At 43.6% G+C, this 27,134-nt stretch overlaps 1 protein-coding gene across 1 annotated transcript in view; it reads left to right on the forward strand.

Annotated features, from left to right (window-relative positions):
- The first annotated feature begins 131 nt into the window (after positions 1-131).
- Positions 132-27,134, forward strand: part of usp6nl (USP6 N-terminal like) — a 111,211-nt gene continuing 84,208 nt past the window's right edge. The window contains exons 1-2 of the mRNA XM_015962052.3: positions 132-264; positions 23,380-23,481. Of these exons, the coding sequence (XP_015817538.3) occupies positions 23,478-23,481 (4 nt within the window). The 5' untranslated portion in view covers positions 132-264; positions 23,380-23,477. The remainder of the gene's footprint in view (positions 265-23,379; positions 23,482-27,134) is intronic.

Here is a 27,134-nt window from a genome sequence, read left to right on the forward strand (position 1 = left end):
TTATTTATTTCTGAAGTAAAGAAGGCTTGAGTGAAGCAGGTGCTGCTTTCCGCTGCAGCACGCAGCCGCTGGCATCAGATCAGCCCGGCGGGCGGCGCATTGCTACCTGGCTGGGATCCTGTTCGGCTGTTCCCCCACACGGAGTTTCACAAGTGCTCTGGACTTCCTGGTACGGGACCATGGACATTTCTCTGCGGTAGCGCTCCGGCCGGGGGTTTACGCGTAGCGATGTGAACCGGGAGGACCCGTCGAGCTGAGAGCAAGGTGAGCCTCCCGTGCGAGTTGTTGTTTTTCGGTTGGGCAGAAGCTGGGGAACTTGTCCCGAAACGCTGCTGTCGCCGGAGACGGTAGCGTCGCCGCGGGGCTGAATGACGGCAGCTCCGTAAAGGCTGCCGCTCAAACTAAGTCAGGTGTAACACAACAAAGACTCTTTTCGGCACTTTATTAAACACCTGGGTGGAATTTACCGGCTTGCTGCGCGTGAAGGGAAATGGGTAGCTTGTGTTTTAACATTTAAACTTTGTGCTTATTTGTATTCACCGAGGCCTACCTAGCCAAACCCCCCACTGTTGAGCTAGCAGAATCAGGGAGAACATTTCCGGTTTCGCTCCATAAAATAAAACCAGGTGCTTCTATAAACTACCCCAAAAGCAGAAACATCAAGGTACCATGTTAAAAATAGCTCTTCTTTAAACTAAATAAAAACGATCGTGTCATTAAATACGTTTCAGTGGCATTGTTTTATTTGTTTCGTCTTTCAAAAAGCTTTATTTCCGGTTGTAATTCGTCTAATTAATGTTCTTTTGACAAGGCCTCCCGCATCGTCTGTGCACCAATCACAGCCTTTGCTGGGGGTTAGCGCGAGCTCTCTGGTTTATGATTGGCTATGTTGGCCTGTCACTCATTTTGATCAGCTTCGTCCTGCCCCTGTTTCACATGAAATAAAACGATGGTTTGGTTTCGTTTAAAAGCGGTTAAATGTGCGGCTTTAAACCGTGTTTCTTGGGTGCGAGTGCTGCTGGGAGTTTGTATTTTTAATGTGTAGCCATCTCACAAAACGGGAAACGTGTAATTATTAAAAATACTATAAAACGGAAATGAAGTAAATTCTTCAAAATAAAGCGAGGGAACAGTAAACGTAAACAAATGTTAATTTACAATGAAAAAAATGCTGTTATATTTGGCCCACTTAAATCTTAATATAGTTCTAAATGTTTACATTTAGAGTAGGGATACGTTTTTGTATATAAATGTATTGTTTGATTGTAAAAACACGATTTTGGGGAATCACAACATTAATGCTGCTACCCTGACATGTTATGAGTGTCTCTCAGTCCTTCCACTCAAGCATGATGCAGCTTCAAATACTGTAAAACTCATCTTAAAAATACAAAATAATGTAGCTCGCTGGTCATTTCCTGGACTATAGTGGTAAATAATGGTAAATCCAGCATAATAAAAAATGCAAACACATGTTTTCCAAAAAATGTCCCGTTTTTATGTATTTTCATCTTCAGAAAATGACTAAGATCTACTGTTGGTGTTTTCCATCACAGAGCTGCACCTCTAGTGTTGTCATGCTGTGATAAAACAGGCTGCATGCCTGTATGTGTCAGGGTCACGCAATTTGCTTTATCAGCTATTATTTGCAGCCATTGTGTTACTGCTGTGCTGCCTTTCAGGGACAAACCTTTTCCAAGCTCTGATGTATAATAAAGTTAGAAGGCAGAGGGTTGGATGAGCATTCCTGGGAAATGCAACTTCCACGATCTCTGCAGCTTATAGAGTCGCAGCAAGAACAATAAATACAACAGGAAGCAAACTAAACGACTTTCTATTGCTGGTACCTGTGTGTTTATTTATGATAATTTAAATCAGATTTTTCACCCATAGTTCTGTGCAGATCTATAGTCTGATGCCTATTTTGTCTGGAAAGTCTTTGAGAAAAAACATTTATTTAGCATCTTAGCCTAAAAGTAGTATAGAGGTTTATTCTGATGAGGTTAAAACCTTTCATGGTGCAGCTTTCACTGTAAACTTAGATGATGATGATGAGGAGGAGGAAGAGGGATCAGCAGGCAAATTCCACAAAATCTCAGACGGTCTCTTTTGCGTTTTGACTCTCACCTCGTTAAAGGGAGATGAGAAGTCTGACTGATGACATCGCCGTGGGGTTTGGCTCTCAGACGCTCAGTGAAACTTCATGGCTGCTGTGTTTTTAGGTCAAAGGTCAGATTGGTCCCAAAGCCTCACTGCTGCTGCACCATACTCTCAACACTTGACCTTTTCTCGAGTGTGGCCTTTTAAAGTCCTGCTGAAGGTGAAACTTTCTGTGAACAATGAACCGAACTTCCCCTCACTGTTTCACATCATCAGAACCACAAAGGCAGCATTAAAATATCACATTGTTCTTTTATCTGGCGTGAACCCCAACTGAGCGGTTCGATCCCGGTTCTGGACACGGGCTGAAGTATTCTTGGGGTTGATCAAATATTAAACCTTTAATGATCAGATTACAGCAGGTGCTCGACTGCTTTTAGTACCAAACAGAGCTGCTTTAGCTTTAATGACATCATTTAGTTGTGTTTTTATTGCTCTAGCCTTGCTTTAGCGTATCCGTGTTGGAATGCTGCTGGTGTCGGTACAGGATCTGCTCGGGTGCAGGATCGGCTCGGGGTCCTTCAACTGCTGATGACGTCAAAGTAGTTGACTGGCTGAACATGAACGTTACGGAAATTATGTAATCACGTTACGTTGGTCCAGGCAAATGTTTCTGTTGGAACGATGGACAACTTTTACAAAGAAATCCATCATTACCTCTTTGAAAATACACTTTTAGCATAGAGCTGCATGTATATTAGGGCTGAACGATTAACTGCGTGTGCAATTAAATTGCGATGTGACAAAGGGAGATTTTCTAATCGCAAAGGCTGAAATTTGGCAGCGAGTGGTTAGCGCAATGCTAATATACATGGAAAAACCCATAGGAATGCTAATGCTAATATCACCGATTACATTCTTACAAATTATGAATTAGAAACGTGCCAAATGATTACATTTGGAGTCTAATAGAAATTAAAACTACCATCAATCAAATAAGTACAGCCAGGTATTTTAGTAAAGCCAGAAAACTTTTAACTCCAGAGTTTTGGCTAGCAGCTATGAGCGTAACTGAACACAAAATACTTCAATAAACGGGACACACTTCTTTCCTGCAAATACAATTTCACAGGTGTTGCTAATACCAATGATCCTTCAAGGGATGTGCTCAAAGAGTTCAACATTATGAATGCAATATAGTGTTTTATTTTACAAATACCATTTAAACACAAACTTACGTCATAAGAAACATTATTTTAATAACAAAACTGCTAAATTCTTTCCAACAGTATAGATGTGTAGTGTATTTTGTCCGAGTGGGTTTGCCGTACTTTGACGTCATCGGCAGTCGAAGTACCCCGGCCGAGCCGATCCTGTACCGACAGCGTGCAGTAGGCGGGTTGCTGAAAGCAGCGTCTCGTTTCCTCTGCGACACAATGTCTGTTCATGACTTTTACACCATGTGTGATGCAGACTGGTTTGTATAAAAGCCATTTTGCATGAATTTTTAAGTGTTCAATCAGCCCTCGGACATGAGTGAACCTTGTTTGTGGATGAGCTGGTAAACACCGTGCAGCTGTAAACACAGGCTTGGGTGTCGCCTCATGCAGCGTGTTAACCGGATTTCACAGAAATGGAAAGTTTTCTGGCCATTAGAAGCTTGATTTTTGTTTGCTGGCAAAATATTTAGTTGGTTCTGGTCAGAACTAGCCCGCCCGCCCCCGCCTCGGATGAAAGCGGCGTTTTGGTTTAAACGAGCAGACGTTCCAGAATCTTCCCAACTCTTTGGCTGTGATGGAGGAGGTCTGAAAGTCTGAAATTAGGTTCATCCTTAAGAACAAATGCTTTAACAACCTGACACAGTAGGGGCAGCATGACTTAATTATTTTTAAAGTTGACAGTCAAAGGAAAATCGAGTGGACTTTGACTGCAGAGAGAGAAGCGTCTTGTCACACGATTCATTCAGTGCATTTACATGCAGCCAGTAACCCTTTTAAAACCCGAATATTCACAATAACCCGGTTCCGCAGGTCCATGTAAACACCGCCAGAAACCCAGATATGCTCATAACCGGGTTTTTAAAAACCCGGTTACTACACCTGGGGTAACCCTTTTCTAACCCGAATGTTTGGTCGTGTAAACGCATATCGGGATATCCCCATCAAAGCGTGTGTTCTGCGCATGCTCTGTTCGCAAGGAATCTTGGTCTTTTGAGTAGCGAGACGTCTTGTATGCGCCAGAACACCGGAAGTAAACAACAAGTTGGGAGCAACATGGCGAGTCGCGGCACAGCACCACACTTTTGGAGTGACGAGGAAACTAAAGCGCAAACAAACGCGGTCGCTATCTCTTCCGAACTGGGAAACATGTTGTTGTTTTCACGGATACCGGAACAAGAAGAACCGGAAATGACGCATATTGCGTCTGGACGTAGTCCATACGTCCTGACGCTAGCCCAACGTCCGCATTTAAATCGGGTTATGCAAGTTAGAGGTAACTCTTTCTATTTATGCTTGTAAACGGGTTATTCTGATCAACTCAGAAACCCGAATGCCGACCTTAACCCGATCATAACCCGGATATTGGCTGCATGTAAACATAGTCAGTGAAGAGAGTTCCGGTCAAATGAGCGACTCATCGGCCACCTTTTGGATGGCCTAAGAACCATCATTCGTCCACCTCCTCCACCATCAGTACCTCCTTCAGTAAACTCCTCTCAGCACCATTACCGCAACTACGTTGGGTCGGCTGAGTTTGGCCAAAATGCACACTACAGTAAAAATTACAATTCTGACTACACCCTACAAGATTTGAGCTAAAATGATATTCACAATTTGAAATTCTGTTCCGTTGTTTAGAAGTATGTTATTTTAAACAATTCAGTTGTGACATTTTGGTTTCTGCAACTTCCCATGGTAGTTGCAGTGCATTAGCAAACTTGAGTGATATAGAGTAGATGTTCTGGAGATGTATTTTTGCACTTTATTTATGTTCACAACAATAGTAGCTAAGTACAAACTTTTCTTTAAAGTACTCTTCATATGTTCCAGTATTTGTGAAGTATAACTCAGGTGAAGAAAAAAAAATGTTTCTGAGGTCAGAACATGTTATATTTATGTTTTGTTTGATTTGGTGACCTAGATGACAAAAAATTCCACAGAGTTCACCACATGAAAAAGCACTGTATATGCTTATTTTTTATTTTTTTTTTAAACTTTAAATGCTTTGGAAAATGTTTAATTTCGAGACTCAGGAGTATTCACACAGCACCAGCTGTCAAGTTCAAAAAGTACAGCAGAATGTTCATTTAATTGAATGGATTAATAAATAGTGCTTTAAGCACAAAGTAATGCTTTATTGTTCTTGTGCTATAATATGTACAAACCTGTGAAATAACGCCTTTCAGTACTTGGGGAAACATTTTTCTGAACTTAAAATAGGTAACTTAGAACTTTTTTGGTAAATCTGGAACTAAGAAACACTTAGTGTAGGTGTCCCGTTCGGAGTGGGAATGTTGTCGCCAAATAGGTAGTCAACACCTCTCTAGTGCTGCTTCCACAACTGCTGCACTGGGGATTAACCGGCTGGTTGGGTTGAGGAAAATTAATTGCCCAATCACAGGCCTCCTCCAACCAGCTGTTGCTGGCCTGATCTTCGTTCTGACAGAAGTTGTGCAGTGCACACAGCATGTGGCAATCATGGTTGGTGCAAAAGTGAAATGAAAGTCACTTCTTTTTAGCAGAACCCTCCACCTTGACTTTAACAATCCAAAAGTCATTTCCACTCCAACCCTGACTGAGCTGATGTAGGTGTTGAAGGACTCCTGCTCTGGAGTCAGCCGAGGTGAGTTTGAATATCCCTTGATCAGCCAGTCAAGAAGCTAGGGATGTGTACCGAATTCGGTACTTTTTAAGGTACCGACCGAATTCCATAGTACCGACCGAGCACCGATTCACGTCATTTGAAACGGTGCCTCGTTTCGGTACCCGTCTTTCATAACGAGAACTTGCCTAGACAGCTGCGCATGCGCAAGAGCGTTATGTCGTCGGTCGCTGCGAGCGAGTTGTAAACAGAGCAGCATGATAGAAAGAACGCACGCTAAAGCTTGGGTCCACTTCACTAAATGTGATGGGTAACTGGGTGATGATGAAACCAGCGACAACGATCTAAGTGAGACATCCTCGTCTTAATCTGCTCCGGTAGGTAAATAAAATTAGCTTGATATGTTAGCTTCCGTTTCGCTAGTGGTGCGTTCGCTTTTTCCTCGGAACTCCGAATTCCCGACTAGAAAAACATGGACGCGCTCTAAAGTCTGGCTTCACTTTACTAAATGCGACGGGTGATTGGGTGAAGATGAAACCAGTGACAACAATCTAAGTGTGAGGCATCATCGTTTTAATCTGCTCCAGCAGCTAAATAAACTGTTTAAGATAACGTTAGCTTGATATGTTAGCTTCCATTGCCACCGTTATCAGCTAATGGTGCGTTCGCTTTCTCCTTGGAAATTCTAACTTCCCAGTAGGAAAAATCAAATGAAAAAGGACGGCAAAAGGAATGAAGATACACAGTAAATTTAGTTCACAGTAAAGATGTTTGCTTCAGTTTAATAATCAGCGTATAAAACTACAAGGACGATGTTAAAATACAAACAGTTGAATGTTATTTATCGTGATATTTATCAAATATTGTTATATATTGAGAAAAATATAGATTTAATTATAAAAGAGAATTAAAATAATAAACACTCAAAAGTATCGAAAATTGGTACCGTTAAGTACCGGTATCGATTCGTAGGTACCGGAAATTAGTACCGGATCGATTCAAATGTCAAAGGTACCCATCCCTAGTAGGCAGGGTCTCCAACTATTAAAAGATAGGTGTCTTTTCCCCCAATGGTCTTGATGCCCTGTTACAGAAAAGGGAATTAAGTAATTTTTTTATTAATATGTGATTTACAAGCACATATTGATGTATTTTAAAATCCAGGCAAGCAGTCATTTCAAGCGGCTCTCCATTCAAAAACATCTTTTCCTACTTTGGGTAGGAGATGAGCCCTTCTGAAGAGGTCTGACTGGCGTAGGACATTTGCATCATGTGCACTGCCTGGCATTTTATAGCTGATGTTCCAAAACCTTCATGAGAGGAATAAATGAAACAAATTAAACAGCTTTATTGTGCACATGATTAGCTGTAAACAAAGGGGTCATTCTAATAATTTGGTGCAGTTTGGGGTCTCTGGTTACTGAAAAATCTACCCCCACTAATTTATTTCTGAACATGGCAGGTGATGGAGTAGTAATTTTTACCTGAATTTGTCATCTACAACAGCCTGGAGTACGTAGGATGGCCATCCTTTACGATTTACAAAATCCTTGTAGCCGTCTGAAGGAGGAAGGATGGGAATGTGTGTTCCATCGATAAGCCCCATTATGGGATGCTTCAAACCGTCTGGCTATCTCTTTTGCCTCTTCCTCAGCTGGTGCACGGATCAACTGTTTGATTGGACCCGGCACCGTGCCTTTGCAGAACATGTACACAAACTTCGTTATGCTGCTTTTACTTATTCCAAATTGGTTCGCCACGACTCTGTATTCTGCACAGCTACCCAGTTTATACAGAACTACTGCAATCCGCATGATGACAGGAACAGCAGCCCTCACAGTAACGTCTCCGGGAGCCATATAACTCTCCATTAACGAGCAAAGTTTCATGAATGACACACGTGACATGCGGAAATTCTGCTTCCACTCTTGAAGGGTGAACTCCAAAAGAACAATCCTCTCCCACCAGTCTTTACTCCTCACTTTCCTCCAGTGGCTCCTTGTCTTTGCAGGAGGAGGGGGGACTAAAGTTACGGTTCTTGGTATTAAGAAATTTTCATCCTGCTGTCTCCCCCTATTTAACATCTGGAAAACTATAAACAGTTTGGTTTGTATTTGTAAAATTGTGACGACAAAAAATAAAATTACGCTCCGAAAAGCATCGTCGTGCTCCATTTTTTACATGCACGCAGCCATGTTTGTTTACAGCGGAAGTCCGCCACTTCTTCTTCTACGGTCTTTTTCAGTGTAATAGGTCGATCTGCGCATGACAAAATGGTTTATTCCGATCAAATTTATGACAAATGTAAACACTTGACATAATTGGATTTAAATTTCCAGGGCCCCTGTGCACAGTCATATTCTAATCCGAATAATAATCGGATTAAAGACATTTTGCACATGTAAACGCAGCTACTGATGACGTCATACACCTGGTTGGTTCGCTGGAGTTTTTGCCAATTAAAATCACACACACATTTTCTAAGTTAAACATCTCTTTTAACAACGGTAGTTTCTGCATCCTGCTTCAGTCCCCCCCCCCCCCCCCCCCCACACACACACACACACACACACTACCCCACCACCCCGTGCAACGGCCGCAAACTCACTGCTGCGCCTGCAGCCTCTCGGAGTTCCTGCTGCTCTAAACATTAAAATAATTATTTCATTTTCTGTTCCTCACTTCTGATTACCTTCAATGGTGTCTGTTTGTTGCAACCACCAGGTACAAAAACTAACTTGTTTTTATCTGACTATTTTTCTGTCCTGCCTGTTTATTATCTTCCTGCGTCTCCTCTCAATCCTAAAGAAAAACTGCTACCTGGGTTCATATATATTCACCTCATGAGTTACCTTTGAACTGCAGTTCTAAAAGATCTACCGACCGCAAAAACAGCGGAGTGCGCGCCGGCCGCATCAGTTAGGTGCGTCACCGAGGACAAAACAGGTGATGCGCTCCGCTCCACAGCAGCGCCTCTTCAGAGACAATCGGATCCTCTGCGGGCCGTGTTTGTCCCAGACTCTGGCTTTGTTCGTTTCAGGGTTCTGTTTCGTGGCAACGCGGATTTAAAACTTCTCGGTTTCATGCACCTCTCAGTCTGTGTGTTTGATGGGAAATGGCCTGTATTTGATATGGCACCTTCTAGGGCTCTACAACACCCCAAGGCGCTTTAGAAGAAGGATTTTTTATATAGCACCTCTCAAGATAAAACTCACAAAGTGCTTCACTAGAGCAAAAATACCGTAAATCCTCTAATACAGGCCGGTATTCAATTAAAGGCCGGGTCTCCAATTTTGGCCGTTGTCGGAGTCAGCGGAGGTGAATAATGGCCGGTCTCTTATTGTGGCCGGATGGAATGTGGTAACAAGCAAGTACGAGCGTCCCAGCGGCAGTGTTATAGTCCCCAAATCAACCAGCAGGAGGCAGTAGGGGTTCACGCAGACCTTTATTAGGCTTTTTCTTCAACGCTTTGTAACGCAACAGACACGATCCTCTATCACGCTCCTACCACACAGAGTCACGGTGTCAGTTAACCATGCTAATTCAACCCCTCCACAGAACACACATCACCTTCCCTGTGGCTTACATAACACTCACACAACACGCAAATCAGCACATACAGGTGCTGGCCAGTAAATTAGAATATCATCAAAAGGTTGAAAATATTTCAGTAATTCCATTCAAAACGTGAAACTTGTACATTATATTCATGCAATGCACACAGACCAATGTATTTCCGATGTTTATTACGTTTAATTTTGATATTTATAGGTGACAACCAATGAAAACATCAAATCTGGTATCTCAGAAAATTAGAATATTCTAAAGGCCAATGAAAAAATGTTTGTTTCTCTAATGTTGGCCAACTGAAAAGAATGAACATGAAAAGAATGTGCATGTATAGCACTCAATACTTAGTCGGGGCTCCTTTTGCCTCAATAACTGCAGTAATGCGGCGTGGCATGGACTCGATCAGTCTGTGGCACTGCTCAGGTGTTATGAGAGCCCAGGTTGCTCTGATAGTCGTCTTCAGCTCCTCTGCATTGTTGGGTCTAGCGTATTGCATCCTCCGCTTCACAATACCCCATAGATTTTCTATGGGGTTAAGGTCAGGCGAGTTTGCTGGCCAATCAAGGACAGGGATACCATGGTCCTTGAACCAGGTGCTGGTGGTTTTGGCACTGTGTGCAGGTGCCAAGTCCTGTTGAAAGGTGAAGTCTGCATCCCCATAAAGTTGGTCAGCAGCAGGAAGCATGAAGTGCTCTAAAACTTCCTGGTAGACGGCTGCATTGACCCTGGACCTCAGGAAACAGAGTGGGCCAACACCGGCAGATGACATGGCACCCCACACCATCACTGACGGTGGAAACTTTACACTGGACCTCATGCAACGTGGATTCTGTGCTTCTCCGCTCTTCCTCCAGACTCTGGGTCCTTGATTTCCAAAGGAAATGCAGAACTTGCTTTCATCAGAAAACATAACTTTGGACCACTCAGCATCAGTCCAGTCCTTTTTGTCCTTGGCCCAGGCGAGACGCTTCTTGCGCTGTTTCATGTTCAAGAGTGGCTTGACACACGGAATGCGACACCTGAATCCCATGTCTTTCATGAGTCTCCTCGTGGTGGTTCTTGAAGCGCTGACTCCAGCTGCAGTCCACTCTTTGTGGATCTCCCCCACATTTTTGAATGGGTTTGTCGTCACAATTCTCTGCAGGGTGCGGTTATCCCTAGAGCTTGTACACTTTTTTCTACCACATTTTTTCCGTCCCTTCGCCTGTCTGTTAATGTGCTTGGACACAGAGCTCTGCGAACAGCCAGCTTCTTTAGCAATCACCTTTTGTGTCTTGCCCTCCTTGTGCAAGGTGTCAATGATTGTCTTTTGGACAGCTGTTAAGTCAGAAGTCTTCCCCATGATTGTGGTGCCTTCAAAACAAGACTGAGGGACCTTTTAAAGGCCTTTGCAGGTGTTTTGAGTAAATCAGCTGATTAGAGTGGCAGCAGGTGTCTTCTATATTCAGCCTTTTCAGAATATTCTAATTTTTTGAGATACCAAATTTGGAGTTTTCATTAGTTGTCACTTATGAATATCAAATTTAAATGTAATGAACATTGGAAATACATTGGTCTGTGTGCATTGCATGAATATAATGTACAAGTTTCACGTTTTGAATGGAATTACTGAAATATTTTCAACCTTTTGATGATATTCTAATTTACTGGCCAGCACCTGTAGGAACTAGCAGAACGATAGAAAACACATATAACACAATACCCAGAATGCACCTGGCTTACAACCCCAGCCAGGTCATTACACTATCAAGTTCAAAGAGAACGTGCTGATTATGCTGCAGAACACTCTGGAGAGCAGCAGTAGGGGGTGTATGAACTAGTCAACTTCACTATAGTGACTTTTTATGCCTGTCATCGACTAGTCGCTGTCACGTGATAATGACCGGCAAGATGCAGCCCTCGGAAAAGACAGCAGCCTGCTGTCAGCAGGTGACAAGCTCCTGCGCTCGGGGGGGCGGGGCAACGCGCTGTGCCAGACCGTAGGTACTGACACGCGATCGTTCATGTCGGTTCATTTCCTTTAATGTTTTATGTCTTTTAGTTGCGCCTGATGTGTATCGCTGCTGTGGAGCGGGGCGCATCAACTTGTCCTCCGACGCACAGATCACTGATGCGGCCGGCAAGCAGGGAGCGCTCCGCTGTTTTCGCGGTCGGTAGATCTGCCTCCTGAGCACGGCCACAGTAACAATCAGGTGTCGCCACCTCAAAAACTAATTTAACACGCCATCGTTCATGTCAGTTCATTTCCTTTAATGTTTTCTGTCTTTTATTTGCGCCTGATGCGTTTCGCTGCACGCTGTGGAGCGGGGCGCTGCGGGCATCACCTTGTCCTCCGACGCACTGATCACTGATACAGCCGCCAAACAGCGAGCACTCCGCTGTTTTTGCGGTCGGTAGATCTTTTAGAACTGCAGTTCAAAGGTAACTCATGAGGTGAATATATATGAACCCAGGTAGCAGTTTTTCTTTAGGATTGAGAGGAGATGCAGGAAGATAGTAAACAGGCAGGACAGAAAAATAGTCAAATAAAAACAAGTTAGTTTTTGTACCTGGTGGTTGCAACAAACAGACACCATTGAAGGTCATCAGAAGTGAGGAACAGAAAAGGAAATAATTATTTTAATGTTTAGAGCAGCAGGAACTCCGAGAGGCTGCAGGCGCATCAGTGAGTTTGCAGCCGCAGCGCAGGGGGAGGGGGGAGAGGGCTGAAGCAGGGGGAGGGGGGAGAGGGCTGAAGCAGGAACTACCGTTGTTAAAAGAAATGTGTTTAACTTTGAAAAAGTGGGCGCAATTTTAAATTTTAATTGCCAAAAACTCCAGCGAACCATTAGTTCATTTTGCTCAAATAGAAACAGAGGCCTGCCTCTAATACTGGCCCTCCTTCCAATAAAGGCCTGGAGCTTGATGAGCTTGAGTCAAATACAGGCCCGGGCCTGTATTAGAGGATTTACGGTAAAAGCAAAAAATATTCAAAAATAGAAATATTGTAATAAAAACTGTGAAAGAGGAAAAACTTAGATTGAAAACTATGAAGGAAGACAAAAATGAATAAGAAAATTTAATGCAGGATCCCAGGAAAGGTGAAATGAGAGCAGAAGGAGAGGGTGATGAAGGTCACGCCAGAGCCTGAACAGGTGAGTTTAAAGGAGACCACTGAGTCCACTGATCTCAGGCTCAGGGGGAGAGAGTTCCAGAGTCTGGGGGCCACAGCAGCAAATGATCTGTCACCTTTGACCTTTAGCCTGGTGCTGCACAACCAGTAGGCTTTGGTCACTGGACCTCAGGGACCTGCTGGGGGTGTAGGGACTAAGAAGATCACCAATGTAAGATGGTGCTTGTCCATGTAAGGCCCTATAGACCAGAACCAGGATGTTGAAATGAACCCTGAAGTTGACTGGCAGCCAGTGAAGCTGGAGGAGAAGCGGGGTGATGTGGGTGTGTTTGGAGGACTTGGTCAGAAGCCGAGCACAGGCCTTCTGAACCACCTGTAGACGGTTCAGGGAGGTTCTGCTCAGACACGTGAAAAGAGAGTTACAGTAGTCTAAGCATGAGGAGATGAAGCTTTACAACACCATCAGTCATTCACCCACTCACACGGGTGATGATGAGCTACAACACAGCTGCACCACCGGTCCCTCCGACCAAGACCAGCAGGCAACGAGGGTGAAGCATCTCGCCCAAGGACACAACGGCTTCAACAGACTGAGCAGGACTCCATCCTGCAACCCTCTAGTTTCTCCTCTGCCATCGTTGTATTGTCTGTGACGACTTTCAAGGAAATTTTCTGTTCTGGTATTTGTCTAGAATTAATAAACATTTCTAATTTTGGCCTTTTGAGTCAGCTTTACAACTTCTTTATGAACGACAGGCTGCAGAGCTTCGTCGGGCTAAATTAACCCCATAAAAACAAACTTTACTCATTTTTACTGTATTTGTGTTTACCTGGAAAATCATCTCGTACTCCTGCTCATAATCCAGGAAAGTTAATGGTTTCTATCGTGTTGAAACCTTTTTGGATTAATGACAAGTGTTAAAGTCTTTAAGCACTAAAATAACCACTCAGGTGAAGTTTAGTTTTTACTGCCAGCTTTAAGTCATTAAGAATCAGGTTTTTTTTTTTTTGCATCAAACCCAGAAACTAAAGTCCACAACGAAGTTTTGTTTTCAGTTTTTATCTCACTGCAACAGGAGAAACCTCAAATATCACCCAAATCCTGAAAATATAGAATTTAGTATCATAAAAATCTAATTAGATCCGAGATCCTTTAATACAACCGCGTTTATAGTCTAAGTAACAAAATCCCACTAAAATTACCTGCATTAAGTCTGATTTTCATGATCATCCTGAGAGTTTAGCAGCTAACAGACACTTAAATCAAGCCTCTGGTCTCTAAATCATGAATAAATTAGGAGCCACTGATCTGATTGGTTAATGTTTCATCAGACTGAAGCCAGAAGGTTTCAGATGTTTCTGCAGGAAGCTTCTCAGCCTCCGGTTTTCTCTGGAAAGGTTGTGTGTGAAATCTGATGAAAGGAATTTAAAGAACAGCGCAGCAGAAACTGACAGACCTAGCAGGGGAAGCAGCTCACCCACGTGCCAGATTTAACACACACACACACACACACACACACACACACACACACACACACACACACACACACACACACACACACAGGATTCCTGCGTTTCCTCATTGCTGTGAGTTCGGGCCTCGGCACTGAGCGGCAGCTGCTGCTGACTTTATTGGCTGCTGATCGCGGTCCAACGCGCTTATCTTTTAACGGGTGTGTGTGTGTGTGTGTTGCACAGAGGAAGAGGGAAAGCCACACCGTGCCCCAACCCTGTGGGACACAGCGAACCAGATGTTCAACAGAACCAGGACAATAAGTAGTTATGAATTATGTTTGTGGACTAAATCTGCATCCAGCTGCTGGTTCTGATTTGTCTGTTTGGCTGATTTCAGGTCAGTTTACAGACTCCAGAGGGGTCTAGCCAGCCGGTTAAACACCGCTACAGCTGTTCCAGCTGCAGCTGACTCGCTGGGTTTACCGCTCACACCAAACGGGTTTCCGTTTCTCCGCCTGCACGTTGGCGTTGAAGCTCGTTTTATCTCTATCCGAGTCATTTTTTAGTGAGCTCTGTGGGACTCCGAGCTTTTGGTTTTAAATTAATGTAGCAGTGGGAAGTTTAGTTTAGATTTGAAAAACTTGGGAATTTCTACTTCTCCTTTATAAATGAGACTTGTGAACATAAAGTTAAAACAGCTGTATAAAACATCTGTGCCACAGGCAGAGGGTTTGTGTCGGGGCTGGTTGTTGGCTAAGCTCTCAGTGGTTTGTTTTTTAATTAGTCCACCCTCTGGGACATAATTCAATTCAGTTCAAGTTTATTTATATAGCGCCAAATCACGACAAGAGTCGTCTCAAGGACCTTCACACAGTAAACATTCCAGTACAGGTCAGGTCATTAAGCCAATCAGTAAAAAGTTTCCTATATAAGGAACCCAGCAGGTTGCATCGAGTCACTGACTAGCGTCAGAGTCTTTACAGCAATCCTCATACTAAGCAAGCATGTAGCAACAGTGGAGAGGAAAACTCCATTTTAACAGGAAGAAACCTCCAGAGAATCCTGGCTCAGTATAAGCAGCCATCCTCCACGACTCACACACACACACACACACACACACACACACACACACACACACACACACACACACACACACACACACACACACACACACACACACACACACACACACGCACACGCGCGTAATGTTTCTATGGTTACATTGTGATTTCTTTTTTTTTTTTATTCAAGTTTTTATTGAACTTTCTTTGAGGGGCTGGTACATAACAGTCTCAATAGATACTAAACATGGAGGGATTAAACATACAGTTATAGCAGTTGATTTTGAATACAAGTCCCAATCATATAACTCCTGCAGACACGTAAAGTTGGAACAACAGCAGTCACATAACATGCTTGATTTCACCCAAGGCCTTAGTCTGTCTTTAAGAAGTTCCAGAATCCATCCCAGTGAGAAGTTCCCTCTCTGTTGTCTTCACTCATTTTACTGAGCATACATTCATATGATGCAGATTCGGCCATTGCACAGACCCATTCCTTAACCTCTGGAGATTCTACTGCTTTCCAGTGTCTTAAAATGACTCGACTGGCTGTTATTAACCCCACTGAGATGATTGAAAAACTAAACTTCTTTACATTAGGCAACTGAGATTTATCTCCCAATAAGCACAGTTCTGGGTTAAAAGGGATGTCTGTTCCACACCAATTACTTAGGATCTTGACAATACAGGTCCAAAAACATCTAATAGGCGCACATTCCCAAATACAATGCATGAACGTCCCAATACTCGTTTTGCATTTCCAACACAAATCATCATCCACTAGCTTCATTCTAAACAGTCTAGATGGTGTATAATAGTATCTGTTTAGCACATTATATTGCGTGAGTTTACTCCTCACCTCTCTTACGTGTTTACCACAGTTGACAACAATTGTTTTCCATACATCATCATCGAACATTATGCCAAGGTCTTTCTGCCAGATCATTTTTAACTGGTTGGAATCATCACTGAGGAGAGAGTTAATGATTCTATAGAACTGCGAGGCTTTTTGTTTACTATTTGGAAGTTTCATATACTCAGTTACTGTGTTGTCTTCAATATTAGGCTGCGAGGTAATACAACTTCTCATTTGCAAGAACTTCCAAAAGTGACCCCTGCCCTCTAAGTTAAACTCTTGCATTAGTTCAGCATATGACAAAAACGCCCCGTCCTTAAACAGATCTCCAATAGTATTTAATCCTTTCACTTGCCACTCTTTCCAGTAAACAGGTTTCTTCCCTATGCAGACCTTGGGATTATACCATAATGGGGAATATTTCTGCTCAGTATGTTTGAGGTTTAACAGTCTATGAACTTTGTTCCATACATCCTTTGAATGTAAAAGTACTGGATTAGTAATATTAGACCTTTGTGCTAATCTCGCTGAAGGTTGAAAAGGTAAACATATCTTTTCCTCCACCTCCATCCACCCTGGTTTATCTGTTATTGTTTGCCAATACCTTGCTATTTTTGTCATCTCAAATGCTAGATAATACAATCTCAGGTCTGGCAAACCCAGCCCTCCTTTCTCCCTATGTGCACATAATTTCCTTAATTTCAGTCTTGGTTTTTTTCCATTCCATAAAATTTTTTTAATTACATCATCTAGTTGTCTAAAGATGGCAGGTGGAATCTTAATTGGCAACATCATTATAACATACGTAATTTGTGGGGCAACAATCATCTTTATAGTATTAATTTTTCCCATCAGACTCAATTTTAGTTTTGACCATTTATCAAGATTTGTTTTTAGCCTTTGAAGCAGGGGGTTGAAATTCAATGCTATTATTTCATCTATATCCTCAGAGAGTTTAATACCGAGATATTTCATTCCCCTACGCGTCCATTTAAAATTAAATGTTTCTACCATGGATGAAATGCATAGCTTAGTAGTGTTTCTAAGCTATACATTGTGATTTCTTAGTAAATATTCTATTTGGTGAGAGATAAACTTTGTTGTATTTATCCTAGTGAGTCTATAATTAAACGGGTAAACTAGTAGTAGCACATTCAATGTCAAAGAGTGTAAAATGTTATTATCAGAAGTAGGGCTGTAGCGAAGCCTCGACGAAGTCGACGGCTCGATTCTAAAAATTTGTCGACGTCAGATCCGGAAGTCGACGCACCGCGCCCACTTGTTGCATCCCCAGGAGTTTGTAAATAGAGGAGGAATCTGCCTGTTTTTCCTCTAGTTCGCCCTCTTCTCCGCCTTCACTAACATCTCCGCCAAATACCGAAGACCCGGAACAACGTCCGTCCACTACTAGATTATTTTCCTGTTTTGCCCCTTCGTCTCCCGGCAACGGACAACAACTTCCGGGGTCAGATGCGCTGCGTCGTCTCTATCGCAGATGTGGAAAATCACCGGGAGCGCTTCTCCCTTCATTAAGGAGCTTCTTTCAGACATGAGGAGAGCTGTTTTGGTGGTAGCAGTCTCTCCTCCGTGCTGGTCTGTTTGCTGCTGGGTGTTTTTGGTTTATTTAAACTTGGTAACTTGAACTTAATGTTGGTAAAGCTACTGTTAGCATCTTCGCTAACAGCTTCTTGCGTTGGGATAAGCTGTTACGTTTTGGTTTAGAGTTCATCTTTTTTGTGGTGTAGATCTCCCTTTTATTACATTTAGAGTGTTGTGGGTTTTCGGTTTAGTGTAAAATATCACCTTGAGTTTGGTTTAACCCGTAAGACCACTCGCCTCACGCACATAAGTGACCAAAACAAAGCAGCATGGAGACACTCCATCTTCTACCACCTCTCAGGCAGCAGCCTGCACTCCCAAGTTCTACACGTCACCAGAACATAACCAACCAACACAATAAAAGCAGTGTTATACAAAATGGAAGGCCTGTAGTGTTTATTCTCTTACAGTAAGAATTTATCAATTTTTTGAGGAATTTATTTGAGATTTTCTGGTTTTTGTTAATTGTGCAATAGAAAAATAATCATTAGATTAATTTTCTAAATAGTCATTAGAATAGTCGACTATTCGATAAAATAATCGTCAGAATAATCGTTTTAAAAATAATCGTTTACCCCCAGCCCTAATCAGAAGAGGGAGAATGAAACTAGAGCCCTCCATCAGCTGATACTGGTGAGAAACAGCAGCGGAATGTTTACCCCCCCCCCCCCCACACACACACACACACACTGAGGTGCGCTGTGGAACAGAGCCACCCCTCCCCCCCCCCCCCGCTCTCATGGAGGAGCGCCAGGCTTAACTCATTTTCTGGGGGGAACCCTGCGATATTTATCTGTTCTTTGCGATATGCGTATTGCGCATGCTGATATCGCGATAACGATATATTTGCGATATATTGTGCAGCGCTAGTTAAAATGAACTTATTCGTTTAGACTCTGAACGTGTAAGTCTCCTCATAGAAGATCTGTAATTGCAGCGTCGGACCAACAGACCAGGAGAAACGGCAGCCTGGTGATGGACGGTGTGTTGGTTTCTAAAGGGTCAGAAGCTCACCAGAAGTTGCCTCAGTTTTATTGGGTGGTTGCTGGGAATGCTGGGATTCTGGATCAAAAGGGCTTCACGCTGTGCAGAAAAGCAGTCTGGTTCCTGGGAAGAGCTCCTGCTCAGCGGCGACCTGATGTGGGTCGTTTATATTAGTTTGTTGATAACGGTGACGTGGATCAGAGCAGCCAATGAGAAGTGACCGGCCTGAAGCGACCAGCTGAAAAGGCTGTGATTAGGGGTGGGAGGGGCGTGGCCATCACTGCATCCCTAACACATTGTTTGTGCTGCATTTATTTGTGACAAACAAGATTTCATTTGCAGACAACATGCAAAAACATGTAGAGGATGCATAAAAATATGAAGTGACATGGTGAAATCTGGAAGTGTCCCGGTTCTCCAGATAGACGGTTCACCGCTGCTGGCATGTTGCAAAAGCTGCTTTGCTGGTTTTCTAGGGCCATGTTGTGAAAAAGGTGGAATTCACACGGGGGGAGGCGGGATTTCATCCAATCCAAGCGTCTTATTCCCGAGTTGAAGGAATGTTTGTTTATTTATTTAGCAGACGCTTTTATCCAAAGCGACTTACAGTTTATAACCTATAGGGCATGTTGTGATCTGTGGGGGAAACCGGAGTACCCGGAGGAAACCCACGCATGCATGGGGAGAACACACAACTCCAACCAGAAAGGCCGCAGCCGAGATTCGAACCTGCGACCTTCGTGCTGCGAGGCAACAGTGCTAACCACTGCGCCACCATGCAGCCTATGAATGCTCATGTATAAACGTATATTTTGGAACAAATGACATCACAATAGTGCCATCGATAATATTAGATCATGTGTTTTGTTCCTCTTTTGCTCTGGAAGGTGTGAGGATGCAGCTCCTGTAGCAGAGCTGTTACACCCCTTTCACACCAGTCGTGTCGTCGCTGAAACATCTTTGCATTCCTGCTTTTTTTTACTGTAACTCTGCAAAAAGGGACAAAGAAGCTGATTCATGGGGCTTCCTGCAATCGTGGGAGGCAAATTACCGTAATAACACACCGTAATAACACTTTGTTTACCTGCAAGTGCATCCTTCCTTTAAAAACCTTTGTGGAGTTCTGCAACAAGTTCTGTGTTAAGTTGAGAATTTTCAGCTTTGTTCCAGTCGTAGCGTGTAAAAAAACATCATATTCTGTTATTTTATTACATTCACAAATAAATACTTGTTTAGCCTGCTGCTGAGAGCTGCTGGCCTCTTGTGACAGACTTTTAAAGTTCTTTCCAAACTCCAAACCTCTTACAATCCAAATCTTCTGTTTGGTCAGAAAGGGCCGACTGGTGCAGATCATCCAGGCAGCTCTGCAGCAATAAGTCAGAGTAATGATGAATGACCCACACTTGTATAGCGCCTCTCAGAGTCAGGACTCCAAAGCGCTTTACACCACAGTGTGTGTGAATTCATCCATTCACACACAGGTGGGGATGAGCTACGATGTAGCCACAGCTGCCCTGGGGCGCACTGACAGAGGCGAGGCTGCCGAGCACAGGCGCCTCCGGTCCCTCCGACCACCACCAGCAGGCAACGTGGGTTAAGTGTCTTGCCCAAGGACACAACAGCAGAATTAGCTCTTTTATTATATTTTTACTCATTTTAATCCAGTGTTTCCTCTGTAGGGGCCTTCTGCCCCGGGAGCGGTGGTCAACTGTAGCTTCCTGGGCGCTCTATAGGTGGGGGTCAATGCTCCCCCCCTCTGAGCGCCCTGACTTAGTGTGGAAGACCTGATGCTGCCGGGGCAGACGGCTCTTCTGATGGCGTTTCCTTGCGTTACCATACTTGGCTCATCTGGACTCAGCCAAATATAATTTTTACTTGTGTGTGTGTGTGTGTGTGCGTGTGCTTGCATATGTCTGTTAATGTTTTTAACCTGTTATGGGAATCTGGGGTCATTTTGTAAAGCACTTTGAGTAGCACTTTGTTTGAAAAGCGCTTTATAAATAAATTTGATTGATTGATTGATTGATTCTCTGTCCGGAGCTGGGATCGAACCTGCAACCTTCCGTTTACTGTACAACCCACTCAACCTGTTGAGCTACCGCTGCCCCAATGCCGAGCCCCGGTGGGAACAAAGCCGGCGATTCTGCAAAGAATTTATGGTGCGTCTGAGTACTTCTGCACGCTCGTTTTGCTTTCTACTGATTTGTCAATTGTGCAGACACGTGCTGCGTCAACATCAACGATAAAAGAGTCATCATGGATAGGAGGAGAGGCGCAGCCGCCGTCCCCGGTGTATCGTAAACAAAACACGGAATCGGCTCCTACAGATTTACACGACAGTTTGACCTCGGAGTCGGGTTGAGCCTCCCCGGCCTGACCTCACGGACCGTGTAACCGTGTCTTTAATCTGCTTCATTCCTCCTACATGGCTGGTGTTGAAAGGTCAAAGGTCAGCACGTTGGATCTAATCTCAGGTCAGACTGTCCAGCTGGAACATCCGTGATCTCACTTCCTGCCTGTCGCTTTGGTATCACCTGAACGTCTTCAAAAAGTGTTTTTAATCATTCAAACAAATCAACTTTATTTAAAACATTCCGTGAACAAGCTGGGTTGTTCAGGCAGACCAGAAGAGGAAAACGTCAAGTTAGCGGTGAGAATTTTTAGGGGAAAGCACAGATTCCGGTTTTGAAGGCTGATGCTGATTCAGTAATAATAATAATAATAATAATATATTTTATTACATTTCAGGACACCAGGGTCACTTTGCAATAAAACAAAAACGTATTTCGTCTGATTGTGGTTTGGTTTAAAGATCAAGAATAAAAGAAATAATCCATATGAATAATTTCTGATTGTAAAAACAAAACTTCCTGCTACTGTTTGATGTCATTAGCGTGTCATTAGCGTGTAGTGGTGGTGGTGAGCTCAGACTATGAACAGCGTTTTGTCATCCATGTTTTGGTAAAGAAATCAAAGGTTGGCCCTGATTAAACGGATTTAGCTGAAAATCGGCTGATTCTTTTCAACCATAAATATTCGACCAAAAATACTTCCATTGCTGCTCTCTGCAGTTTATTTAATGTGTTTACAGACTTTAAAAAGTAAAATGACACTATTTTTTTTAGAGCTGTGTTAAAACTAGAGATGCACTAAATTATCAGCAGCATGGCCAATTCTGGTTCTGGTCCTTGAACTCACCACGGCCAAGTGCTAGTTCACTTCAGCAACAGCAGATCTGACGTGTGCACATTTTCACAATCCCTGTTTCCATTTATTTCCTGTTGCTTGTAGTTTTCTGAGGATCATTTGGATCACTCCAAACTGGTTCAGCGGGTCAGATCTGCTGGGAAGTCAGAACGAGAACTGGTTCATCTCGACTTCAAACCCACTTTTATCAGATAAGAATTTATCTTTCTGAAGGACGGAATCTCCAGATATCCAAAGGCTTCATCAGATGATTACATTATTTAACCCAAGGATCGTAGCTGGAACAGAAGTCTCTAGCACTTTGAAGCTGAAGTTTTGAACCCATTGTCCCTGTTTATACACTCAGCATCTGCGGTCAAACCACCTGGGTGGAACTGGTTTTACAGCCGTCTAGGAAATAAAATTTGGACGATAACAATAGAAACTAGGATGCCCAGGAGGCAGCATCAGCTGGAGTTTACGACGCTGCTGCTTTTCCCTCATCCTCCCTGCTGCCGGAACGCTCTGCTGATCTCTGCTGCTTTTGCTCGCTGGCTGCAGTACTCGTATACAACACGGTGGTTTGGGGGGGTTTGATTTCTACATCACCTGCATCACCCCCTCCCTGTCGCACCAGCCCTCTGCTTCAGCAGGCATCTGCAGCGCGGTCAAATTACCCGTCATTACCGCACACTACCATCAGATTACTGTAATTTATCCAGTAAAGGGGTCGATTTGGACAGATGGATGATCGGACACACACACACACACACACACACACACACACACACACACACACACACACACACACACACACACACACACACACACACACACACACACACACACACACACACACACACACACACACACACACACACACACACACACACACACACACACACACACACACACACACACACACACACACCAGAGCTGGTAATTTACCCGTGTGGTGCTCTGCCATTTTCTTCCCAGTGAAAATGTTAATTATCGGACGTGCATCCTTTATCCACTTTGTGTGTGTGTGTGTCCGAGAGAGTAAATAAATTTAAGCCAATCCAATATTTTAATAATTAGCTTTTAGGTTGTTCAGAATAGAAATCCTTCCATCAAAAATTAACAAAGTTGAAGAAAAAAGAGCTAATCTGTTTTACTCTGATTTACATCGGGGTTGTGAGCGGCGTGTTACAGCAGCGGCGCGCTAGCAGAAGCCGTTCTAGTTCGGGGTTTGGTTTGCACCGGGTGCGCCGCGCCGCGTCCCAGAAGCGCGCCGTCGCAGCGCTCTGCTAAAGATGCGCCCGGGGAAAACATCCAAGCTCTTTATTTAACACAGGGCTAAACAGGAAACCAGGCAGTGTCCGTGTAAAGCATCCTGTAAACTTCAAAATAAAAGACATATTGTGATTGCTAAACCATGTAAACAGAACAACTTTACATCATTCGCTCCCTGCATCTGTAAATAATAATAAACTGTGGCGTTCATCCCAGCAGGGGAGAGTCCCAACATCATCCGTGACGCCAGACGACATTCCTGATCCAGACGGAGTTTTAGATCAGATCGGTCCTTCATGATTTAAATGTTCTTACTGAGCTAAAGTCATTTCCTGTTTTTCTCTGGTTTCCTTTCTCAGGTCATGAGTGCCTCTCGGAGAGACCCAGTGGAGATTAACCTCACCTGTCCAAAGCCCCGCCCCGCCTGGGCCTCATCCTGTCCGCCTACTCTCCCACCATGAGTAAGTCTCAGTCCTTTTGCTTCTTTGCTGATTTTGCTTCAGCTCGGAGGTTTTGTTGTCACGTTGAGCAGCAGAAGCAGAAGGGATCGTGACCTTTCACCTCCTGCTTGTTGTTTGGTGTATCTCTGTTGGAGCTCTGGGATCCTCGATGCTGGTTCTTCTCTCCAGTTCGAGGTTTTAAAACTCTCAAACTACCATTTACCTCTTTGGCAAATTCATCTTCGTCACGGTCGAAACATCTGGCGAGGTGGCTGTAAAGCAACTCAGACCTCACCTCCTCGTCTCTCATCCATCATGCTGCAAAGCCTTATGGGAAGCAGGCAGCTGAGCTCTCCATCAGCTTCCTGCTGCGTGTCACCGTGGGCTCGTCCAGCGAGGAGAGTTCTGAGGAACGTCGGCCCGGTCCAAAGCAATATCAGCACTGTTTATTTACGACCGTGGTGAAGCGAGTCAGACTGGATCAAGAGACAGATGTGTGGAATAAAATGTTATTATGTTCAGTGTGCAATATGTAGAAGACAGCTTTATGTTTATTAATTCTGTCAGAGTGATGGATTCATGTAATATTGGAGATTCATGAGTGGTTCTCAAACCCTTTATAGCGTGTACCGCCGTGACGGTAGAGCTCGGATTGGTGTGACACCGACAAGTGAACCTTTTAGTGGGGTCTCTAGCCCAACACCTCATTTTCACGTCCCACAAAGCCGTCTCTCCTCTGCTGATGCGTCTTGGTGTGGAGCAGCTAGCTGAAAGTGTGGCTAGTGCTAGCTCGCGTCCTCTGGTGTGATGAGACTCATTGAGGGATCGAGTCATCGCTCGGTTTCTTGTGGTTCCTGTCCTCCTCGCGCTGAAAGCCCTGATCCAAACGTTTGGGTCCTGTCTTGCTGTAGATGCTGGGCTTGGAGGTAAATGTGTGATTGTTGACCTGAAGAAAGGGCTCGTGTTTTCCTTTTCTCGCTGGAACAGCGTTTCCAAGAGCTCCCACCCAGTGAGACCCAAATGAGACTTTATTGTTCTTAAAGATATCGGCCAGAGGCAAAATTCCTTTGAATGGCGTGTGTAAAGAAGTATTAAAACCTCAGATGAAAAATGTTTTTGGATTTTCACGGCTGGAATTTTAAGAAAATCGGATGTTTGTGACTGGAGCGGGAAAAACCAAAACCAACTTCCAGTCTAAGCCCTGGGCAGCTGGTGACGTTTCACATTGAGATCTGCTGAAACAGCGATAGTAAACAACCCCCGACTCCGGTGTTTCTGCGTTAGCGTTACAGCAGAACATTGTCTCATCAGTCAGATGTAGCTTCAGCCTCTGCTAGTCGGTCAGATTTGTTTTTTCTCTGGGAAACGGCGACGAGAACGGATATTGGAATACCGGAGAAGTTCAACCGAACTCCGATCCTGCTAGCTGGATATCACTACCGGAGGTGCAGACATGTTTTGGACAGTTTGACTCAGAAAACCCGATTTGAACATGAGGAGGATTCTGTTCATCTTCAGAACCAAAACCGGTTCAGGTTGTTTACTTTAGTTAAATATTTCATTTCTGTGCCCCACCGGGAGCTCTAAGCTGACGAGTTCTCAGCTGGTCTTAGCTCCATCATGTTTATGTTTATGTATTTAGCAGACACTTTTGTCGACTTACAAGTGATAATCGGCATTTTGCCCTTGAGGCTAACAACAACAATAACAACAACAATCATTGACATTAGTCATGGAGAGGAGGGAACAAGGAGTGGACAGTAGAGAGGGATTATAATTCAGTAACCTACAGATATGTTTGCTGCCTGTTTTACCGCTCCATGTATTTATTGATATTACTCCGGAAAATATATAACTAATAGCTCACCAGAATAAATCTTCCTGATGCTGGAGTAACTCTTTAGTTCGACTCGTTTGCACTAATCCAGGATGGCATGGAGGTTCTACTGGTCCATGGAGGATCTATTGTTGATATGGGGATCATCTTTTAGATTATATCTGTGTGTGTCGTAGCTTTCCCAAATGACTTGTTTTTTCCTTACTGGAGCTAACGCAGTTAACAGTTTTAGATCAGACCGGTTATTTTAAAATGCGTGTAGGACACAGACACATGGCTCAGACCTTTTGCTGCAGCTGTAAATGCAATTTTCTGTAATAATTAGGAGCAGTAAACAAAGTACAGTTATTCACAATACTAGCATCAGCAGCTACCTTGTTTTACGTGCTGAAGTGACGTAAGCAGAACACAGTTCTTCACGGTCTGGAGGAGAGGATTTTGATTTTCTGTAATGATTTATGACAAAATTCCTTAAATAAATGAAAAACTGAACCCGGTTCATATTTAAATAAATGGTAAAGTGCAGTTATACTGAATTTCTAGTTATAATGCAGAGTCTGGCCAATACCTTTAAATGTGAAGCCGTTTTTTCTTGTTACCGCCGTAGTTTTATTTGCTGTTTGATATCAGATCGGTGTTGGCTGCAGCCCGGCTCGATTTCTCGGCCAGTAGCTCTCCTTTTTGACGGGGGTGAGGGGGCTCTACCGCCTGCCAGAAGAGGTAAATCACCGTGAGCTGTTTGCTTCTCCACAGCATCTCTGTGTAGAGCTCTGAAGCACCAGGAGGGGAGGAGACGCGAGTTGCCATGGAAACACAAAACAAATTAATCAATTACTGGGAGGCGATTGAATAAACCAGCCGCTCCTGAAGTGACCTACTGGGAGAATTGTTGGTTTGTTTTCTCCCTCTGAAAAACTGCTGAAAAGTAAAAACGTTCAACAGCTGTGATGAATTTTCTTATGGAGACGACGCGGAGCAGAAGTGGTGTCTGGTTTCTGACGGGAGAGCGAAGTTGAGTGAATTTGTTGTTTTTGTGGGACCTGAACGAGCTTACCGACCAGCGGGGCTCTCCGAAAAGGCCTTTTATGTCTTTCATTATTTATCCCAACCTTTGATGGACTCCGCCTGGAGATGGTGGATGATGTTGATATCCTGGGCTAATTACCGTAATTACCACACACACACACACACACACACACACACACACACACACACACACACACACACACACACACACACACACACACACACACACACACACACACACACACACACACAAGGGCAGAGTTCCTTCCCTTCTTTTAAACAAAATTCATAACGAGGATGAACGAGTCGTTCTGTTTCTGCTTTTTGGTTTTCATTAATAAAACAAAGTCCCTTTTTTAGCTGCTTCTAATCTCCTTTTCTCCTGTTTGAAGCAGCTTTCACTGAAACAGCTTCATAGTGTTAACTAATCACAAGATTGGGTAACAATATAAATATTTGTTGAAAAAGCCGTGGGGCATGCGACGTTATACGGACAAATTATGAGTTTTCATGGGTGCTACTTAGCCAACAAGTTTCTTAATTATATCTCGATTTGTTCACATTGCCCCCATTGTAATAATGTTGGTATCTCACTTCACAACTGCTTTGAAAGAATTGTTGTCGCCCGTATTTGTTTGGAAATGTTAGAAATTCAAGTGACACGAGAACAAGGCCCTGAGGGTCACACAAGCTTTTGCAGACATCTTGGAAACGCTTGTAGCTACAGCCTAGTTGGATTCCAGCCTAAAGGAGCAGTGTTAATCCAGTGTGTGAATGTGTGTGTGAATGGATGAATGATACACTGTAGTGT

The sequence above is a fragment of the Nothobranchius furzeri genome, chromosome 1 (assembly GCF_043380555.1).
Source record: "Nothobranchius furzeri strain GRZ-AD chromosome 1, NfurGRZ-RIMD1, whole genome shotgun sequence".
Lineage (NCBI taxonomy): Eukaryota > Metazoa > Chordata > Actinopteri > Cyprinodontiformes > Nothobranchiidae > Nothobranchius > Nothobranchius furzeri.